This window comes from Cloeon dipterum, chromosome 1 (genome assembly GCF_949628265.1).
Source record: "Cloeon dipterum chromosome 1, ieCloDipt1.1, whole genome shotgun sequence".
NCBI classification, from domain to species: Eukaryota; Metazoa; Arthropoda; class Insecta; order Ephemeroptera; family Baetidae; genus Cloeon; species Cloeon dipterum.
The window spans coordinates 2,621,354-2,640,328 of NC_088786.1; the positions used below are offsets into that span (position 1 = coordinate 2,621,354).

General features: G+C 41.1%; 1 protein-coding gene across 1 annotated transcript in view; it reads right to left on the reverse strand.

Moving 5' to 3' along the window:
* The window catches only part of LOC135948348 (glycine receptor subunit alpha-2-like), a 29,393-nt gene extending 21,154 nt beyond the window's left edge, over nucleotides 1–8,239 (reverse strand). The window contains exon 1 of the mRNA XM_065497573.1: nucleotides 8,139–8,239. Within this exon, the coding sequence (XP_065353645.1) occupies nucleotides 8,139–8,200 (62 nt within the window). The 5' untranslated portion in view covers nucleotides 8,201–8,239. The remainder of the gene's footprint in view (nucleotides 1–8,138) is intronic.
* Between the last annotated feature and the right edge of the window lie 10,736 nt (nucleotides 8,240–18,975).

Here is an 18,975-nt window from a genome sequence, read left to right on the forward strand (position 1 = left end):
AGAAGGCTGGCCACGTCTGCAAAAGCAACTTTCCTCTCAGCCAGTGGAGACGTGACCCTTTTCCTACAACTTTTCCCTCCACACTCACCGCCCTTTTGCATATTTGATGCCCCTTGCGCAGAAGCTGCACCGATTTACCCTTTTTTGCTCATTGTCTGGCACGAACGTGTTATTTAAACAGAAATCGGATTCCTATCTGGCGGCGGCGGTCGTTCGGGCAGAAGAAGACCGGCCCATTGATAAAAGTCGGAGCTGCCGGGATAACTGTAAAATATGCGTGCCGCCCACTCGAAAAAAGAGACCCTTTGCTCTGTTTCATATCTCGGCATTCCAGACCGAAAAATCCGCAGCAAAAAGTGGGCTGCCAGTTGCATGAGAGGGAATTAGGCCGGGACTCGGAGATTTCTCTTTTGAAAAAAAAGAAAAGAATGGACATAGCGGAGATGAAAACACGCATTCCCCTTTTTAACGTGCAGATTCAGACGATGTATAGACATAAATATATTTCCTTGGATCAACATGGCAGACGAACGCTTTATCTTACTCTCGCTACATTGGTCTTGCAGCATGTTTCCATTCGAGTTTTGGCTTTGTGACAAGACTTCACATATCCGTGAATTTCCAGAACCTCCATTTTCCGCAGCTATAGCACTTTACTCTCGACTTCATCAAAAATGGGCGTATTATCGCACACTATATAGCCAGAGGATGAGAGCAATTTCCGTGGCAGCTTTGATTTCCTTGAATTGAATCGCAATCACGTCGACTGCCTTCAATCAGATGTGCCAGGCTTGCTTCTAAGGATCGCTCAGTCTGCTATTTATGTATCAAAAGCCTTCTTGCGGTAAACATGAATTGCTCATCTGATTACAAGCGAATCCCATTTAATGGATATGCGTTGCAACACGCGAGGCGTGTCAAATTATACTTGGCGCCCGGCAAAGTGCCGTGATAAACGAAATTCAGTATGAAAAGCAGCTTATTGCTTTATTGGCGGGAGGCGGGAAAGCAAGTGCTCCAAATGTTATCATTTCGCAAGTTTTTTTTAACAAAGTTTCGTTCATGTAGTAGAATTTTCAGCCAGCACTCTCTTCGCCAAACGCATGTTGAGCCATGTTTTATGCCTGCTCCTGCTCTCGTAAAACGGAGATTTCCATTTATGGATGTGCTAGTGAGGCCATTCCCCGGCAAACGGCCCGCAAGAAAAGTTTTAATATGCAATTCCGGATAATTTGCGAGCGTGTCGGCCGCGCGTATACATATTATCGAGATATCGCATATTCCCTTTCAGCCGTATTTCGCTCACATCAACCCTCGAACAATGGACATACCCCCCGAGTTTACCGTTAGCACTTTGCCGCCGTGCAATATCGCGAATAATAGTAAGGGCTAGGCCCGTTTTCCACTCTGCTCATCGAGTTATTTGCTCAGTGTATGGCCGGCGTCAATCAACGGACCATTTCCTAAACCAATTAAGCAGCTCTCTCGGTCTCAGTTCGGCGGCCCAGTCGTCTCGTCCAACTTTACCGCCCGAACGGAGCTGTGGCAGAAATTAGTTGGAAAAGTGCTGCTGCTCCCTTTTCACAGATTTAATTGGCGAAAACTCTTCAAGATTATCTTTTAGCTGCTGGTTCGTGCCAGAGAAGACGCATTTTTCCAATAATAAAATCCTTTGATCAATGCTCGCGACTTTAATTAGCAATGCGTTATATTCGGAACCTGAATCGGATTGGCAGCGTGCCCTGAGACATGTTCGATGAAAAAGTGTGCGGCTCTCACTCACTCAAGCAGAAATTATTTGTTGGCAGCAATGAGGCTGTGTGTGTTCCTCACGCTCGTACTAACTTAACTCCTTTCAAAGGAGCAACGGCGTGCTTTTCATTTCCTCGCTTTTTGCAGCCAAACAATAAGTCTCTGCGCGTGCTTTTTGTTGCTGTGAAAGACGGCGGCGCGCTATTTCACCCTCTTAGGATGTGTGTGTATTGGGTCTTTTCATCAGCGCACCTAAATATATTTTCTTGCCGGGGCTCACTCTCAAAAAGAAGCTTTCCATTGTGCTGCAATACACCATCAGTGCTTTAAGTGTGGTCAAATCGAAAAATTCATTTGGAAATTTCTTGTAGAAGTTCAAAATTACGAGTCTTGACACGGTTTGCTGTTTTGTTTCTCCAATTTGTTTGTCCAAAATATTCGTGAAATGCGATAGCATTTTTCAGGTTAGCTATTCAAAATACGGAACAATTTGTTAAAAATTTGTTCTTCGGTTGGTAAAAATTAAAAACATCTGGAAAATAAGCAAAAAATGCTGAAAATTTCAAAGTTGGCTTTGTAAATATTTGAGAAAATCGGCTCAAAAGTTTGCACGTTAATCAGGCACTGTCTCCCTACTATTCATGATTTATTTCACAATTTAGGGATTTTTCGCACTCCATTGGATAGTTAGCGACAAGAGGGACCGAAATCAAGCCCAATTTTCCGAGAAATTTGGCAACAAGTGAAATTTAACTCTTCCTAGGTCCTGGTTTTAGAGATTAACTGTTTCTAAACAATAAACTTGTAAATAGTCAACAATGCAAAATGTTCTAAATTGTGGGCCTGTAACGCTCTTCTTTAATTCCTCGTCCTCTGATTTTGTAAAAAGATCTTGTCAGTATTCAATTTATGTCTTTTTTTGCTGCTTTCTCAGCACTATTTCCCTGACATTATTGCTCCGCTGTCGTTTTTCAACTCCATCACTTTAAATGGTTGCAAATTTAGAAATTCCTAATGGCTATCCAGCAAGGGCTTTTGGAGAAAATGTTTCTTTGTCACTAATTCCATTTATCAAGAGGCGTCGCTCAATTATGTGATTATAAAGGCCCATTTATCAAGCTGCTCGCTTCCTCTTTTAACACATTTCTCTGGTGCAGGCGAGTCATTAAAGCCGTCATTATGTTCCCTTCATCAGCTTGCATTTTGTCGAGGGACGCTTACGAATTAATTTACAGCCAGTGTCGAAGGCGAAGGATTTTTTGATATATCGAATTTCCAATTACGAGCTGGTGTCAAATAACAAGCATTTTTTAGGGTTTTATTGCGTTTATTGAAATTAGAAAACTTTTAAATTCATCAACTGCAAATACTTAGTTTTGTTTATACTATTTTTACATCAATGAGTCGAATTATTTGGTTCTTCCAGCCTAAAATCCGAAATTTTAGATCCAGCCAGCTCCGCTTGTCCGATTAGTCACGCAGAGTCGAATTAAACGGCTTGCGGGAAAGACAGAGACCATCAGTCAATGATTAATGTTTGCACTTGCATCAAAAAATCCGATTGTAACAAAGGGTGATTCTCAGTCGCTCGGCCACACCACACACACGTAAACAAACACGCGTTCGACGGAGAATTTGCAAAGCTCTCCAAAATAATTCAGAGCCGCACACTTAAAGCCATTAGCAAATGCGCATGGAATTAATAATCTTACGCTTTGAGAGCCAGTATTTTGTTGCTCTTTGAGAAAGCAAACGCTGAACTCGATTGAATAAAAGGCTGTGTAAATAGAAGAAATAGCAATGGCAAATATCCCCGGGGACAAACAGCTCAAAAGAATTCTCTACGAATGGAATTTCCTTTTTTCTCTTTCCTTGCCAATGGCCATGCGCGCATTCATCGCGCAAAACGAGAGAGCGTTGGTGTTGTAGCGTCCAGGCTTGGTCGCAAATTTTAATTATTTTCTGTTAATTCCATGCAGAAGAGGCTTTAGATTCACATAAATTATCTTGCTCGCCAAGTTGAAATACGGGAATTCACAATTTGCACCTTTTCCCAGCCCAAATTCAAGGTTTGTGCGATGAGCGTACCCTTTCACCCACTAAAATGTGCTGTTTTAACTCGGAAAAATAAATTCGCCGGTGAGGCTCAGTCTGCTGTCAAAAGACTTGCGTAAAAAAACGGTCAAAAAGAGATGGAAGTTCGTTGAATGTCAAAAATTTAATGAAAACGGTTTAAAAAGTTGAGCTTTGTGCTGTGAAATGAAGCTCTTTTAAACTTTTATGGGACAGCGTGGTAAACAAAAAGGCAGCACAAAGGGAGGACATGTCGACGTATCTGGTTTGGAGATCATTTAAATTGCTGATTTCCTTGCGCCGCAACTGTCCAATCTTTATTGAACAAACAAAACAAAAACCAACAGTTGGGTCCAAACAAACACAGAGACAAACGCTAAGGAATTTCAAACAGGGTCCTCTGCTATGAATATATAATCGAATATTAGGAGCAAAAGTTACCTTCTTACTCTTACGAGGAGAGCAGGGTTCTAAAAAAAAGCAGAGTCGCGCAATCCTCGTTCCATAAATAACCAGTATTAAGCCAATCGATCATTATTAGACATGAGATAAACTCATAAATATTTGCGGAATAACAAATCAATAGGGATGATGAAGTGCATGGTGCATAAAATGGTGCCGCAGAGTGCGTTTTGCATGCATGATAAAACTAGGCTCCTGCGGCCGGCGGCGTTGCTGCTGATCGCGCCAACATTAACAATTCACGAAGCAATTTGAGAATAGGCGTCCGTCAGAGAGCAGCAGTCTGGCCGTAGCCAACGCATGAATCTCATTGCTCTCGCGATTAGAGTTGCTAATGAAGGCAGGCACGCGATATACGACGCCAGAAACACGAATTCTCTTGCAATTGAGTTTGCGAGCAAGGAAGGAAAAGCGCCTTAGGCGTGTTATGTGATATTGAATTTGACGAAATTCAATTTCTCGCCCCTGAGGGGGGCGTCTACCTTTGTTACTGCGTATACGCGTTAATTAACGTGTGCAAATTGAGAGTCGCGAATACCCACCAACTCTCCTCTCTTCCGCGAGCCGACTGCCACATTTGGAATTTTTTAATATTTTATTTTGAGCGTATGACATTCCACTGTTACATTTAAAATAACATTCGACCGGAGAGAGGAGCAAAACATAAATATTCCGCTCAACAGTTGCCTAATGTTCCAAATTTTAAACAAGACTAAAAATGTTTCTTGCTGAAACCCAAATCATAATTGACAAAATATTATCTTTGACAATTAGTGGATAACTAAAGTATTTTCCAATCTATCACCGTCATTATAAAAAACTCGCTCAGAAGCAATTTAAGAGACAATTTTTCTGACAGGAGCAGTAAAAAACCGTTGAGAAAACCCCGAATTTCCCATTTTTTGCGGGTTTTACAGACATTTGAAGGTGACAATTTATAATATAGAACTATAAATTCGGATTTTTAACTGAGTGTCATTTTGAAAATCGGGGCTGCAAAATTTTTGAGTTTTGACATTGCCATTATGTAGAGCGCTAAAATACGTCTAGACTAATAACGTTGAGATCAGCATTGGGGTTTTCATAATTTATTTATTTATTTATTTTATTAAAAAAGTGTTTAGTTCAAGTGTCTGAAAAATGCTGCCACGGCCAAATATCAGCTTCAAAAGATCGGATTTTCCAAATTCGTACACCGTTAAACTCGTCTCAACCTCTCCTACATAGTCGAAGCAGTCTTAAGGGTTTCAACCCTTCATTCCCCTCTTTCCACCTTAAAAAACATAATATTTTGCATTTTTTTAGATTTGCACCTTACTTTGCAATGGGTTTGGGTGTTTGTCTCCCTGAAATAATGTCAGCTCTTTATGGGAAATGTAGACAACTCGAATGCTATGCTATTTTTGTATTTTTTACTCTTAGCACCCGAGATTTAGTTCACAAACTGTTTATACTACGTCGGCTTCTAAACGAAAAATAATACGTTTTTCACCAAATTTCGGCTTCTAAGCATGAGATTAACAAAAACTGCAATCCATTCGATTCGTCATGACCTCCCCTAGATAGCCGAAGCATTTTAAAGGTGTCAACCCTTTCATCCCCTTTCCCACTCCCTCTAAAATGGTAAAAAGTGCATTTTTCGCAGGCTGGAATAAACGACGCAACTATTTGAGCTTGCAAACATTTAATTTAACGTGATAAATCATCCCCATTTTTTCACCCCTAGATTGCAAGAGCTTAGATCTACCCAAGATTGGTTGTTAATTAGAAAATAACCGTTTTTAAACTTTTATGAAAGGGTAAATTCAATTTACGCCCTCTAAAATCACCCTCGCGTCATCTGCTTTGACTATCGAGGGGTTGTAAGAGCTGCTTTTGGATAAATTGGCTAAAATACGTACATGTTTCATTTGACTGAGTACGTGTCACTAAAGGACTTTGAAGCCTTTCCTTCCAGCCAGTACTAAAAGCTTTGGACAAAAACTGCTGCCTCCAGGGTAAAAATACCGTGTCTTCCACAGAAGTGAATTCGGGCATGCCACGCATAAAACAATACTCCTCTTAAGGGAGTGTCGACGAGCTGTATGTCTTTAAAAAAGATGAGATTCTGCCAGCTTAGCATCCAATTTGGATTTCGCGCAAAGGCTTGAAAATGCATGTCAAATAGACGCTTCATCCGGATCTCAGGCAAAACAAATGGGGCCGTTCGTCTCTTTTGCCGCATAGACACATCCGCATCGTTCGAAAAAAACCGACCTAGAGATGTAAGTTTTAAAAGCTTTCTTAGTGAGCCTAGGGAGTTCTCATCACAAATTAACAAAAATTGGCTGCGAATCCGGAGCGGAAGATGTAAAATAATGGCGGCGCCAACATTCCTGGGGAATTAGCTTTAGATTTCCTCTCACAATTTTACAGCAAACACCGTTTAATTGACACTAAATGTGCCGGGATAATTGTCCAAATTGGTTGGGATGAGATTCTACGTTTGCAGCAGAGGGCACCCGGCGTAATTAATCACTGCATAATTAGGGGAGAAGGGCCGGAACAAATTATCAGCGAGCAAACTCCGTAAGTGGCCATTTTAAACTCACACACTCGACGTCATTTGCAAATTCGCTCGGAAAAGTAGGTCAAAATCTGCACGCAACTACTGCTTCAAGAGCAGTGCGCAATTTCGCGCACGCAGCCACGCTCAAAAAGCATCGGAGAGTGGAGCAATTTGCCTTGACACGATGAACAGGCTAGAGAAAAATTGCGTTGACACACATATACCAGTCCAGCGCACACGGTTTTAAGCAAATAGTGTGAAGGAGACGTTTCCTTCCGCAGTTTCTCATTGTCCTGCCGCCGGCGCATTAATTCCGGCAGTTTGCGGCCATTGCATTTTATATACGTGTGTGTATTTTCTCCCGCTCGAGTCATTAACTTTTCCACTGAAGCACTCGACTCTGCAAAAAGTACACAGACCGCTCTCTCAATACGTCTTGATTCATAACTCGTAAAAGAAGTGGAACTCTAAGTTGAAATAATGTGCTTTTCTTGGCGCGCAAACACACGTATATTTATGAGAGAGGAACTTCGTAGAACGGAAAGAAGTTGTTTGCATAAGTTAGTTGGAAATTAATGAAAATATGTGTGTATGCTCTCAATGCAGTAAAGAGTGTTGCCATCTTTTATATATTGTGTACCGCTAACAACAACTTCAGGTCTTGACGGAAAAGTTTGGAAGTGGAAACTTCGGTACTTTCTTGTGAATTTGCAAACGGACGCGGGAAACACAGTTTTAAAAAAATCTGTAACTAGCTTCTGGCAGGCAAAACTTTTCAAATAATGCACTCCGTTATTGCCTAAGGCAATATCGTTGAGGAGATATATTAATTTGTGTTTATATATTTAAAAGTTCTTTGAAAAGTGCCTGAGGCTGCTTCACAGTTGGATAACTGAATAAAATAAAGTTGCGAGCAAATTGACCGAGATAGAGTAGTGCGAGCGGCATTCGTGCTTTTTGTCCAGCTGCGGCAAAAAATGTCTAATTGCACCGGTCGTAATTGGTTGGGTGTTCTACGCGGTCAGTCTCTATGTGAAACGTGCCCGGCCTTTAGACGTGATCTCGCCCAGACGCATAGAAGAATGCCAAAAATTGTTGGAATTATGCGCAAGAGGCGAAAAAAATAGCACATGACACTATCAAGCATTAATCTTCTCAGTGGGCTGGAAACAAAACGCAAATAACGGCGTCTTCGCGTCTAAAAAACAATTTGTTCGCCGCGAAAGCCCTTGGGAAAGGAATAAAAAGACGCGGTGGGCGGCACGAAGGGTTGAAATTGCGCCGAGTCGAGAGCAGTACTTACGCCGGCAATGTGAGATCGCTTGCTGGTTGCCTGCTGCTGTTGACTTGTCGCGCCGACCACATCCACCAACTGGCGAAAGGGTGCCTCGCTCTTTCGCAGACTGCCTGCCAACTGCCACGCTCAACACATGCGCGCCCTGCGCCGCACTCGCCGCGTCCTGCCTCAAAATAAATGAGTAAGGGAGAGTGAGAGGGAACGCACGCATCTTGTCCCATTCGCGTGGAGAGTGGAAAATCGCATAAGACCGGTTTAATGTCCCACCGGCAAGTATTGAACTGCCTCATCTGCTGTGTGAAAACGCAAACAGATTAGCCAGAGCTTCCATGGCCCGTGTAGCTTTTAGACTGCTAATAAAAGCGGCTAATCAGTTATTTATGGAATTTCCTGCACGTACCAAACACTAATGGTGTGCATCACAACCTGCCACAAAAGCAAGTGGGTTTTACTTTTTTATTATTCTGTAAATCAATCAATACTTTTGCGGTGAAGCATGATTTATACATAACAGTCAGAAAAATAATATTTTAAAATTACATGAACAGAGATACTCTTTCCATGGTTATCATTTTCTGTTATATAAAGACAAACGTTTCCATCTAGATGTTTCTGCTAATTGTGTTTGCCAATTCTGCGATGAAAGCTGCATAGACATGTATCATTTCCTCAATTGTAAAAATAATACAACTACCTTATTTCAAGCTGCTAAATATAAGAAATTGCAGTTAAATAATATCGTTATATAATGTACTCTGTGTTGTACACCGTTGGTGTCTAATATAATAAATAATAATAATAAATTACATGAACAAAGGCATAAAATGACAAGCATGAACGCGCGAAAAAAGTTGATTTAACGTTGTCACGTGCCGTAGAATAGTTAATAAATTAAAATTTACATCACAAACACTTTAAATGTACCACAAAAACTGCTCGTTCAGCGATGGAAATTTCGCAGTCTTTCAAAATCGGTGGCAGGTCGTTCCAGGGCTTGCATACCCTGTAAGAAGAGTTACTTAAGCCGAAAGCTGTTCTCGCCGGCCGGGATGTGCCGCGCTGGTGCCTCACAGGGCCCGTCCCATAATTCTCGCGTCGAAGTCTGTGAGGCAGCTTTGGCAGCTTTGAAAAAGATGAGGTCAGTGTGCCGCAGGTGCATGTCAAAGGGCATCAAGTTTTGCAACCTCGGCTCTGGCAGGATTTTCCCATCAATAAAAAAAACAGTTTTGCATACTCTGCTTAATTTTTTGATGTTTTCCTGCGCATTTTTGGGAACTGTCCAGGATTTAACTATTAAAACGTCTAATGTGTCATATTCGCTAAAAAAATGAGTTCATTCTTTATTACTAACCTCTGCCTTTGTTTAAAACAGAAGGGGCAGATTTCTAAATTCTAGATTTAAATATAAAGAACAAAAATCGCAGCCATTTAAAATATTCACTTTTCAATTCGGGAGATGAAATTATGGTCAAAAGGGATTGAGGGTTGAGGGTGCGCATCCCCCCCAAACTAATTAGCTCACCAGGAGAAGCCAAGCCAAGTCGAACGATGTAGAGTTTTTGCATTTCTGACCCTTACAATTATAACCCGAGATTTGGCGCTCACAACATTTGCAATAATTAAAAATCAGTGTTTTTTGAGATTAAAAATTGAATTTCTTGAAAACGAAGCCAAACGCCACCCTGAAATTTTCCCACAAGTTCACACGTGCCCTGAGACCACTTGTGAGGAGTGTTTTGAACTTTTAAAGTATGGCACTCGCTTCCAAAAATGATGTTCGAAAATTACTTATGGTAACCTTTGACCTTGACCGATGACCTCAAAGATGGTGTTCATTCGATCGGGAGAGGAATGCAACGCATACCTCAACTTATAATTGCATTGTTTCGTTCACAAAATTCGCCACAAATGTACCGTAAACCCACAAAAATGAAACTTTTGACAAATTATGGGGAATTGTCTGGAAAGGCTGACACAAAAAATGTTCAAATTGCGAGGCTTAATGGAGCTGTTCGCATCGCACATTTTCCAACAACTGGAGCGAAGAGATATAGCTGCAACGAATGTAATGTATATATAGCACGTGGTACGTTTTTACCAAAAAAGCCTTGTGAAAAAGTCCCCTGTGAAGAAAAGAATATCGTCTGCTTCAAAGCATAAAAGCACTGAGATTACGCCCTTAAGGGATGATGTCTTTAAATGAAGTATTTCTTCAAGAGCAGCTACAAATTTTTAAATTCCACAGGTTTGTCGAACTGTTAAGTCTTTAGAAGCCAAATTATTTAAAAAATAACATATTTCTAATCTAATATAAAGAGTGCAATTTATTTATTTTTTTTTTTTTGACGAATTCCATTCAAAGCAAAAACGACTATTTCCGAATTTTCAGATAAAATCTATCATTATTACAACTAAATAACAATTAAGTGTAAAAACCCCTTCCCACGTGTCATATGAGTTCAAATTAAATTTACTCCACGCTTTCCCACCAGCATGTATGTATTTTGGATCACCGCCAGAGGCTAGACTTGTGTGTGTGTTATGCAAATTTTCTGGCAAGCAGCAGCCGTGCACCAAGAAGGACATCGCTCACCTTGCGAGATAGAATTAGGTCTGAGAACACTTTCGCTCGCTTCCGTCCGTGAGTTATTCAAACCGCAAAACCAGCTTCGCTGTGGCTCGACATTAATTTTCGAGGATGTGGTGGTTCATCGGCTAACAAAGATGAATGGCTGGCGAACCAGGCAAAAACCTGCGGCTATAAACTCCACGGGATTTCTCGCTGGCATCCGAGACAGTAAAAACGGCGCATAAATCAACTTTCCCGCGCCGCACGCTCGTAATTATGCGGAAATTGTTTTAATTATTATTAACTCCCGGCAATATTACAAGCTCCAGCTATTTTCTTGTTTTAATTCACGCGTGTTTCGTCAATTTAGGAAAATTCCTCGAGGGCTCGACGACATGCTCAAAGTGATTCGAAGTTTTCCCGGTGGTCTCAAATGCATAATTTGTACACGCGTACCTGTCTCTTCTCACAATTGCTCCCGAGAGGCAGGAACAAAACCAAAGCGTCTGAGCAAAGTTTTCAGCGGCACGTCGGGTGCATTTGGGCGAATTAATGTGCTCTTGCTAGCTTTATCTCGCACCAAAACTTCTCGTCGGATGTTTTCCCTCGTTCCGCGTTGCACAGGCCAGCGAGAAGAAAATCTAGATATGTTTGCAATGCACAAACAAAGTTTACCCCCACTGTTTTTTGCCCTAAGTTTCTTGCACCGTTCGTAAAAAAATATTGTACTAGGGCAGATTGATCACAGATGCGCAATCTGCAGAGTTCCGTTGAAATAAATTGCCAGAGACGCACGCACGACCAGTCTCGAAACAATCAAAGATAAAAGGAACGCGAAGTGAACCGCAAGAAAAGCTTTTAGCCCGCGATTGGTGCGGATTGAGAGGAATTTCCGAGGCAGACCGCATGCTGCTTCCTGCTCTTTGCACGCGACGCTCGTGTGCATCGCAAATTCCAACCCCGGCAGTGCGCTGGCTAGCTCGCCCCTTGATATTTAATTCAAAAACTGTTCGGCGCGGAGGCTCTTAAGCTCATCAAACTTTCAGACAAGAGCACCCGACTTTTGCAAATAAGCAAATCTCCGCACGTATCGAGGACAACTAACTCGAAGGACTTTTTTATTCCGTTAAAATTGAGCGGGTGGACCCTGCAGATATCGCCGCCGCCGCACGCACGCACGCTTCCCTTGCAAATCTGTCGCGGCGACTTCGACAGCAACACAGCTCTTGTTTTCTCTACTCTTCACTCAATGCCTGCTAGCTCCTTTATATAACAAAGGAGGCAATGTATTTTGAGCAGTCTTGTTTGCTGAGTAGTTTTCCAACAGATACTTCTCCATCCAAGAAGACGAGGATAACAGCAGATTCTTTGCTCTTATTGTGTTGCCAAGTAATATTACATAAAAAAATTCTTCAACTCCACTGCAGCTCTTTGTAATTATAAATTGCTTTGAAAAATACCAAACAAACCAACACACAGGATCTGGTGGTCTTGTATTTTTCTCAAGTAGTTTTCCAATCATTCGTAATACCCTTCAAAAGACACAGCTTAAAGTAGCATTTCATGTTTCACAATGCCAATATCTGTTCCTGAGGGTTGAATCGGGTTAAAGACCGTCTTTGACGAAGTTTCTGAGCGCACCAATCGATTCTTGAGTGTCGAATTAGGTACAGTAGATAATTTTCCGACCAAAAAGAGCAGCGCGACGAGCGAACTTTTTTTCCCGCCAAAACAATATGAATGCGAGAAGTGCGCATGCGTCAAAGCTGGCTGGATCTGACAAAGCAGTCATTCATACAGGTGGTCTCTCTGCAAGTGCGCAAACCAGCTCTCACGCATGCGCAGTTCTGGCATTCATTTTGTTTTGGCGGGAAAAGTTCAACTACGTCGCGCTGGACTTTTTGGTCGGAAAAAATAATTCGACCATCAAAAATCGATTGATGTGCTCAGAAACTTCGTCAAATATGGTCTTTTAACAGTCAAATTATTTGACACGATACGTCGTGAAAAAATCGGCGGAAACGTAAAAACCATTACTCTGAAACTAGCAACAAGTTCCGACCGGTTCTCTGATTGGCTTTTTGACGTATAGCTAAGATCGAGACAGCAGCGCTAAAGCGATAGGCAGCAGAAAGACAGTTATTATTCAGTAAGCAGCCAGCCTTTTGTCGCTTCTGTTGGCTGTCACTGTGGCGCTGCTGTCTCGATGCCTTTGCCAAAAAGTTGAACCGAGTAAACCGCTCCCTTCTGTGCTTTCAAGAAGCAAAGTGTACACATGCAGCGATGAGATTAAAGTGAATTTCGTAGCATGCTCATGAAACTTGTCGGGCTAGCTTCTCGTGCAAAATTCTGGCTCTAGCTTGCAACTGCGGAGTCAGAAAGAGAGCTTTAATAATTCTTTTCTCTGCGCGTGTATGTTTACGTACTTCGCAGCAACAAACTGTTGCCTCTTATATAATATGTAACCAAAACGTGCAGCACAAGTTAATCACTCCTACTTTCTTCAGACGTAGTTGTTGCAAAAAATAATCACGCATTAAATTTCTCTCGTATAGTACATAGCAAAATACGCGCTGGCCTTGATTACAAGTGGTTAATCCGTTTTAAGCGGCCCAGAATAATTTTCTGCGCCCAACAAGCTCGCGCTAATTTTTAATTAGAACGAGTGCTCCAGCGCAGTGCAGATTTAGCATAACTTTCACGCTGTTTTGTTTACTCGCTAAAAAGTAATTTTTGACCCGTTTTAGCCCAAGAACTCTAAACTGTCTTTCCACCATATTAGATTATTTAAATAATTATTAAAGCTCTTGATCAAATTTACAAAATCAAAATTAACAAATGAATAAATTAATGTCCAGGAAAGGTACATAGTTTTGGCAGGTGTCTGAGGATATTGATGATTTTTTTTACTAATGAACCAAACCCCCGAACTTCACCAATTTTTTATTTTTGGATATTTTGATTGTTCTTTTAATTGGTTCAAATTGGTATGAATAATAATAATGTATCGTTTAAATTTCTCTCGGCTCCATTGAATTCAATTGCCACGCACATAGAGTCTAAAATATATATTCGCACAAAGTTATTTCATTTGTGCCATTCGATTATTTGCACGCTTATTGCGGCCGCCGTTATTTCCATGACGCAGAGGCGGAGATGGGTGTGTAATTGAAAAAGTGGGAGAGCACAGACCATTCGGATCAGGAGTTATTGCTCCAGCAGTATAAATTCCTCCGACACGTTCGCCTGCTATAAAGTGCAGTGCAAATCATTTGTGAATTTTATGCCGATAGAAATTCACGCTGTCGGTACTTTCGGGCGGGCTTTTTAGCAGTCACGTGCACGTGCCGCGCGCAAGTGATTATTGAATTATACGCGACGAATTTCTCCTTGAAACGCGTTGATGAAAAGGCACATGCTTTTTTGCCCTCAATAGGAACAATCGTGCTCCCCTTTTTGCCGCGAGGCCAAACTACTGCCAATTTGCATACATCGGGCTTTTGTTGCTGTTGCTCGGGTTTTTGAATAATTCCTCGAGCAAACTTCTCCTTCTCGAGAGAATTTCATAATGTTGGCTCATTTGCAGTCTATTGTGGTTGTTTGTAATTCGAAAGGTAAGTAAGGCTTCTCTCTCATGGGCACGCCCTTCATTTGTATTTAAAAACTGGACGTTTTAACGCTGCAATTGGCACACGCGCTATTTACCTCTGCACTTAAATGGAAGCGTGTTGTAGCCATAATTTGAAAGGATAAATGGGAAATAATTATTACATCTTACGATGGAAGTGCGCACGCGGCACTTCAGACAAAAAGCTCGGCCAGCTTTTGATGCGCTGCATGCTCAATTCTAGCTGCTGCTGCGAAAATCCCTGCTTCCAACCAGTGTTCTGGGAAGTTAGATGTTATGACACCGTTTCTATGAAAGAGGAAAGAAGATAACAGTTGCGCGTCAGCCAAAAGGAATGAGAACGAATGAAAATATAATCGCGCAGCTACAGTCAGAATTTTAGATGGAGAAGAAACACAGACGCAACCGTAATAATCGTATTAGAAAAGACATTTCAGTCCTTCACAAAAAGTGTCACACTTATTTTCACGTTGCGTCTGCAACACATTTTATTTTGAGAAAGGCGGGAGATCCTCTGCTTTTAACCGCTAGGTAAAACTGTAAGTACCTCCATGACATCTGCTTAACATTCGAAATAACAGACAGAAGAAGCATAAATTACATTTTAACTCATCATCAGCTTAAATTACATCACTTTTCAACAGCAATACTTTTAAAAGAGAATTTTTAGGTGAGGAAATGAAACTTCCCTCTGATTAAGTAGAAAATAAATTTATAACTGCTAATATTTTGCTGAAAAACGGTAATCTTTGGGCTGGTCTAGGAACTTTCATTCTAGAGGTGAGAAAGAGGGATTATTGAATATTTTTTTTAATTTATGTCATTTTTAATTGTTTACGCGCTCGAATTGTCGTGTTTGTTGCTTTTAATTAACCTGTGAAATTGCATTTTTCCATTTTTGATGGGGTTGAAAAGAGTTTGGACTGATTCTGAACATCTAGGGAAAGCCATGACGACTCGAACGGTGTGCAGTTTTTGTAAATCTGATCCTTAGAAGCCGAGATTTGGTGAAAAACATCATTTTCGATCCGGAATCTCGGCGCAAATACAAAAACTGCATAGCGTTCGATTGATAATAACTTTCTGCTGCTTTCAGTATCAAATTCCAATTATATGTGTTCAATTTCAATCTCTTATTTAAATAGATAAATAACGGTCAACTGTTAACGAACACGTAAATTATAAAGAAGAGAAAACTCGGAATTCCCCTTAGATAATAACTAAAAACTTTTCTCAGAGCTCTGAATTATTGCCTAAATATGGGCCATATTTTTTTCCATTTTCGATATCAATATCCTCCGTATATTTGGGGGACGAGCAAAGTTGTGAGAGATCGAATTTCGTATATTGGCCAACTTTCCTTGAATATAAGAATCAAACAAACGACGAAGTTGAATTGTCTGTCTGGCCCGCTGCCAGAAAATTTCCAGGTGGCCAATCTGCGTAACGTCGTTTGTAGTACAAGCGCAGAATTAAAAGTCGTTCCAGCACACACAAAGGCAACGGTAAATAAAAGGTAGAAAAAGGAAAAGGATGCGGCATTTTAGGTGCGCTCGAGTGGAATTTTTATATCTACTGCAGCGTGGCTAGTGCCCCCAATTGACCGCGTAATTAGCAAACAGTGGTGGGGCGAGTGAGGGCAATTTAGCTTTTCTCCCTCTGCCGCCAACCCCTGCCCTGCAGAGCCTCGTTTGCCCATTTAAACGAATGGCAATTTTCGCAATTTTAATAAATTCTTGGATAAGCCAGCTCGCATTAGAATTAACACACTTTCCTCTGCCCGTCTCTGTCTCTGACACAGCTGTGTGCGTAAGTGGTTAAAAGCAAATGGAGGTTGTTGCTGCTCACTTTTTGGTGCGAAAACGCGTTACTCGCTAACAGCTCTTTCACGGGCAGCGCAAATGGAAATTAGTTCTGGCAGCTGTTGACTTGAACATCGAAAGGTCCGACCGTGGAGTGCGTACGTGTTGACTTTTACTATGAATTTTCATTACTAAAATTCAACTGCTCAATGAATATTCTGATTGATAATATTTTATTGGTTTGATTCACAAAATTTTTTAGAGTCAACAAGTGAAAAAGCTATTGATTTATTAAACGCCAACGTGGAAAAAATTACAACTTTTTATAGGCGGCGGCCTTGGTAAGAGTCATTTAGGTTTCTTCTCACGGTCTAATAGGCGATACATGCTAGATAATATCGAATTACTATAATGTACATTTACATTCATCAGCCGCTAGATGAAAACATTGGTTGGAAAGCTATAGTAACGATATTTATTGTGTTCTACATATCAAAAATACAAACTTAATTAACGTTGGCCATTAGTTTGGCTTCTTCTCGAGTGAATTAATTAAACCAAAACGAAAGCCGAGTTCTGCTTTAATAAAAAACAACGAGAGGCAGAATTTCCGGCGCAATAACGACTCATTGTTTTTAATGTGAAGAATTTATATGTGGCGCCACGCTGAGCTACAGGAGAGCTGTTCCATTAGTATTCCAGCCGGTTCACTGCCCTTTTCCAGACCGCTGTTGAACCACGCAGTTTTATAGATGGGCAAGAAACCAGAAACCTCTGCTGTTTGCAGTGAAAACACAGTATTTTTCAGTTATTTCTCGAGCCGGAAGCTGGATTGCGGTTTCTGCTGCGGATTTTCTCATCAATTAATTACTTTGTTCTGGCAAACTTTTCAAAAAGGAAAGTGATGAAGAAACGTGCTTTCAATGTAAAGATGAAATCGATAAAAAGCTGGTCGGTAAAAACAATCTTCACCTATCCTATTAGCTTTAACTTTCTCATTTACATACTTTGTGTCCCGTGTCCCAGTTAGAATCTCGGCTTTTTGCGAGAGACAGTGCCTGCTGCAAAAATGACAGAGCACTTTATTTGCTCATTTGTGGAATCAAGTGTGCTGAGAAAGAAAGAAATTTTGCAGCTTATGTCCCTTTTACACTAATGAAGCTGCATTTTATAGCAAAATTAAAAAAATGAGACACTTATTTTAAAAGAAAAACTTTCTATTGTAAGCTTAATTTATCAGGGTGGCTTTCACCAAAATTTGGGATTTGTAAAATTGTATTTATTTACCACTGGCAGAGAGAAAAAAAGAGCAGAACTTTCCGCAGTATTTTTTAATTAACTCTGTAATAACTATGTATAATGAATAATGCACTGCACGACAAAAGCATTCGCGCATAATGCTGCTGACAAAAGGAAAAGTTTCCAATAACGGCGCCGCCTGTTCTCCACCTCCCTTCATTGAAAATCCCCATCCAGCTTGCACATCACCGACTTAGAGACTAATTTTCCGATCTCGCTGCGCACAAACCGTCCCTCTGTTAATTACCACAGTGCAAAGCACTAATGGATTTACTGCACTCCTCGTCCCTGCGGCCGCCTCACGATCAGGTGGAAACAGCGGAAGGCTCTCCAGCACCTTGCGCCCTCATTATTGCATTACAGTCCAATAACGGAATGCCCAAAGGAGCCGCTTGGATGCCATTGATGCGTACATTTGAACGCACAGTTGCTCACCTAGAGATAAGCGGAGTCCAAAGCTTCTGCTACCAAGTGATTTTTTAGTGTCTTAATTACTAACAGTCGCAAAAGTCAAAAGTCGATTTTAACTAACTTAAATGAGTAAGAAATTCTTTGCTTGGAAAATCCTCGACGCTGATTGGCTGACGCGACGCGCATGTCAGAAGTTTACATTCCTAACATGCGTCATCCAAAGAATAGCAAAGAATATCAACTGCTTTCTTCGATTTGCGTATTTTAATTCGCAATTGAACCGGTTTGAATGTGTTTCTACGATTTTAAGTCGATAAACCGAGCTGCAAAAAAGTAGACACCGCAAATAGTAAGTAACATATGAATGAAGTGTGATTTCCGAGAGGGTGATTTCGTCTTATGCTTATTGGAGACTCCACTGATCTCTCTTTAAGGTCTCTCTAGGCTGATCGAATGAGTGGCAAGATATCCTCGGGCGAAACGCCGCAACGTCATTGAATGAGTGACGAGACACGCGGCTTACGGCTGAATCCCTCCTGTCGTCGACCGGCTCAGGTTGTGGCTGCGTGTTGACGCGCACTTTTCATAATAACCGAATCTATTTACACCTCGGCTAGCCGCCGGGCCAGATAAAGAGTAAAACCGAATGGAGGCAGATGAAAAATGAACCAGCACCATCAATCTCATTTCCTGCTCTTTCCCGAGGGTGAAGCATATACATCAACGGCTTAGCAGCGGTCAAGCCTTCCGCGTCCTGCTTCCATTCGAGAAGAAACCACAGGCAGATGAATGATTATGATAATGCACATCATTCATATTTATGAGTATTATAATTGAACGAACGACCACTCAGCTCGTGAAGATCAGCCTGCAGATCGGGGAATAGGCATTTTGCTCCACACACTTGTCATGCGGGTTGCATAATAGCCAACCACGGGCGACCGCATCGGACCTTGTCAGCTCTTTTATTATCTCTACGTTGAATGGCCTTTTGTTTTACCAGATAGGTATGGTGTTAACCGATCGTAATACGACCTAAAGTTATTATTCTCCGATAAAAGATCGTCTTTAAAAAAAAAAACAAAAGCGCATAATTATACTTTGAGCCATTGTAATGGAGGCAATTTTTCAATA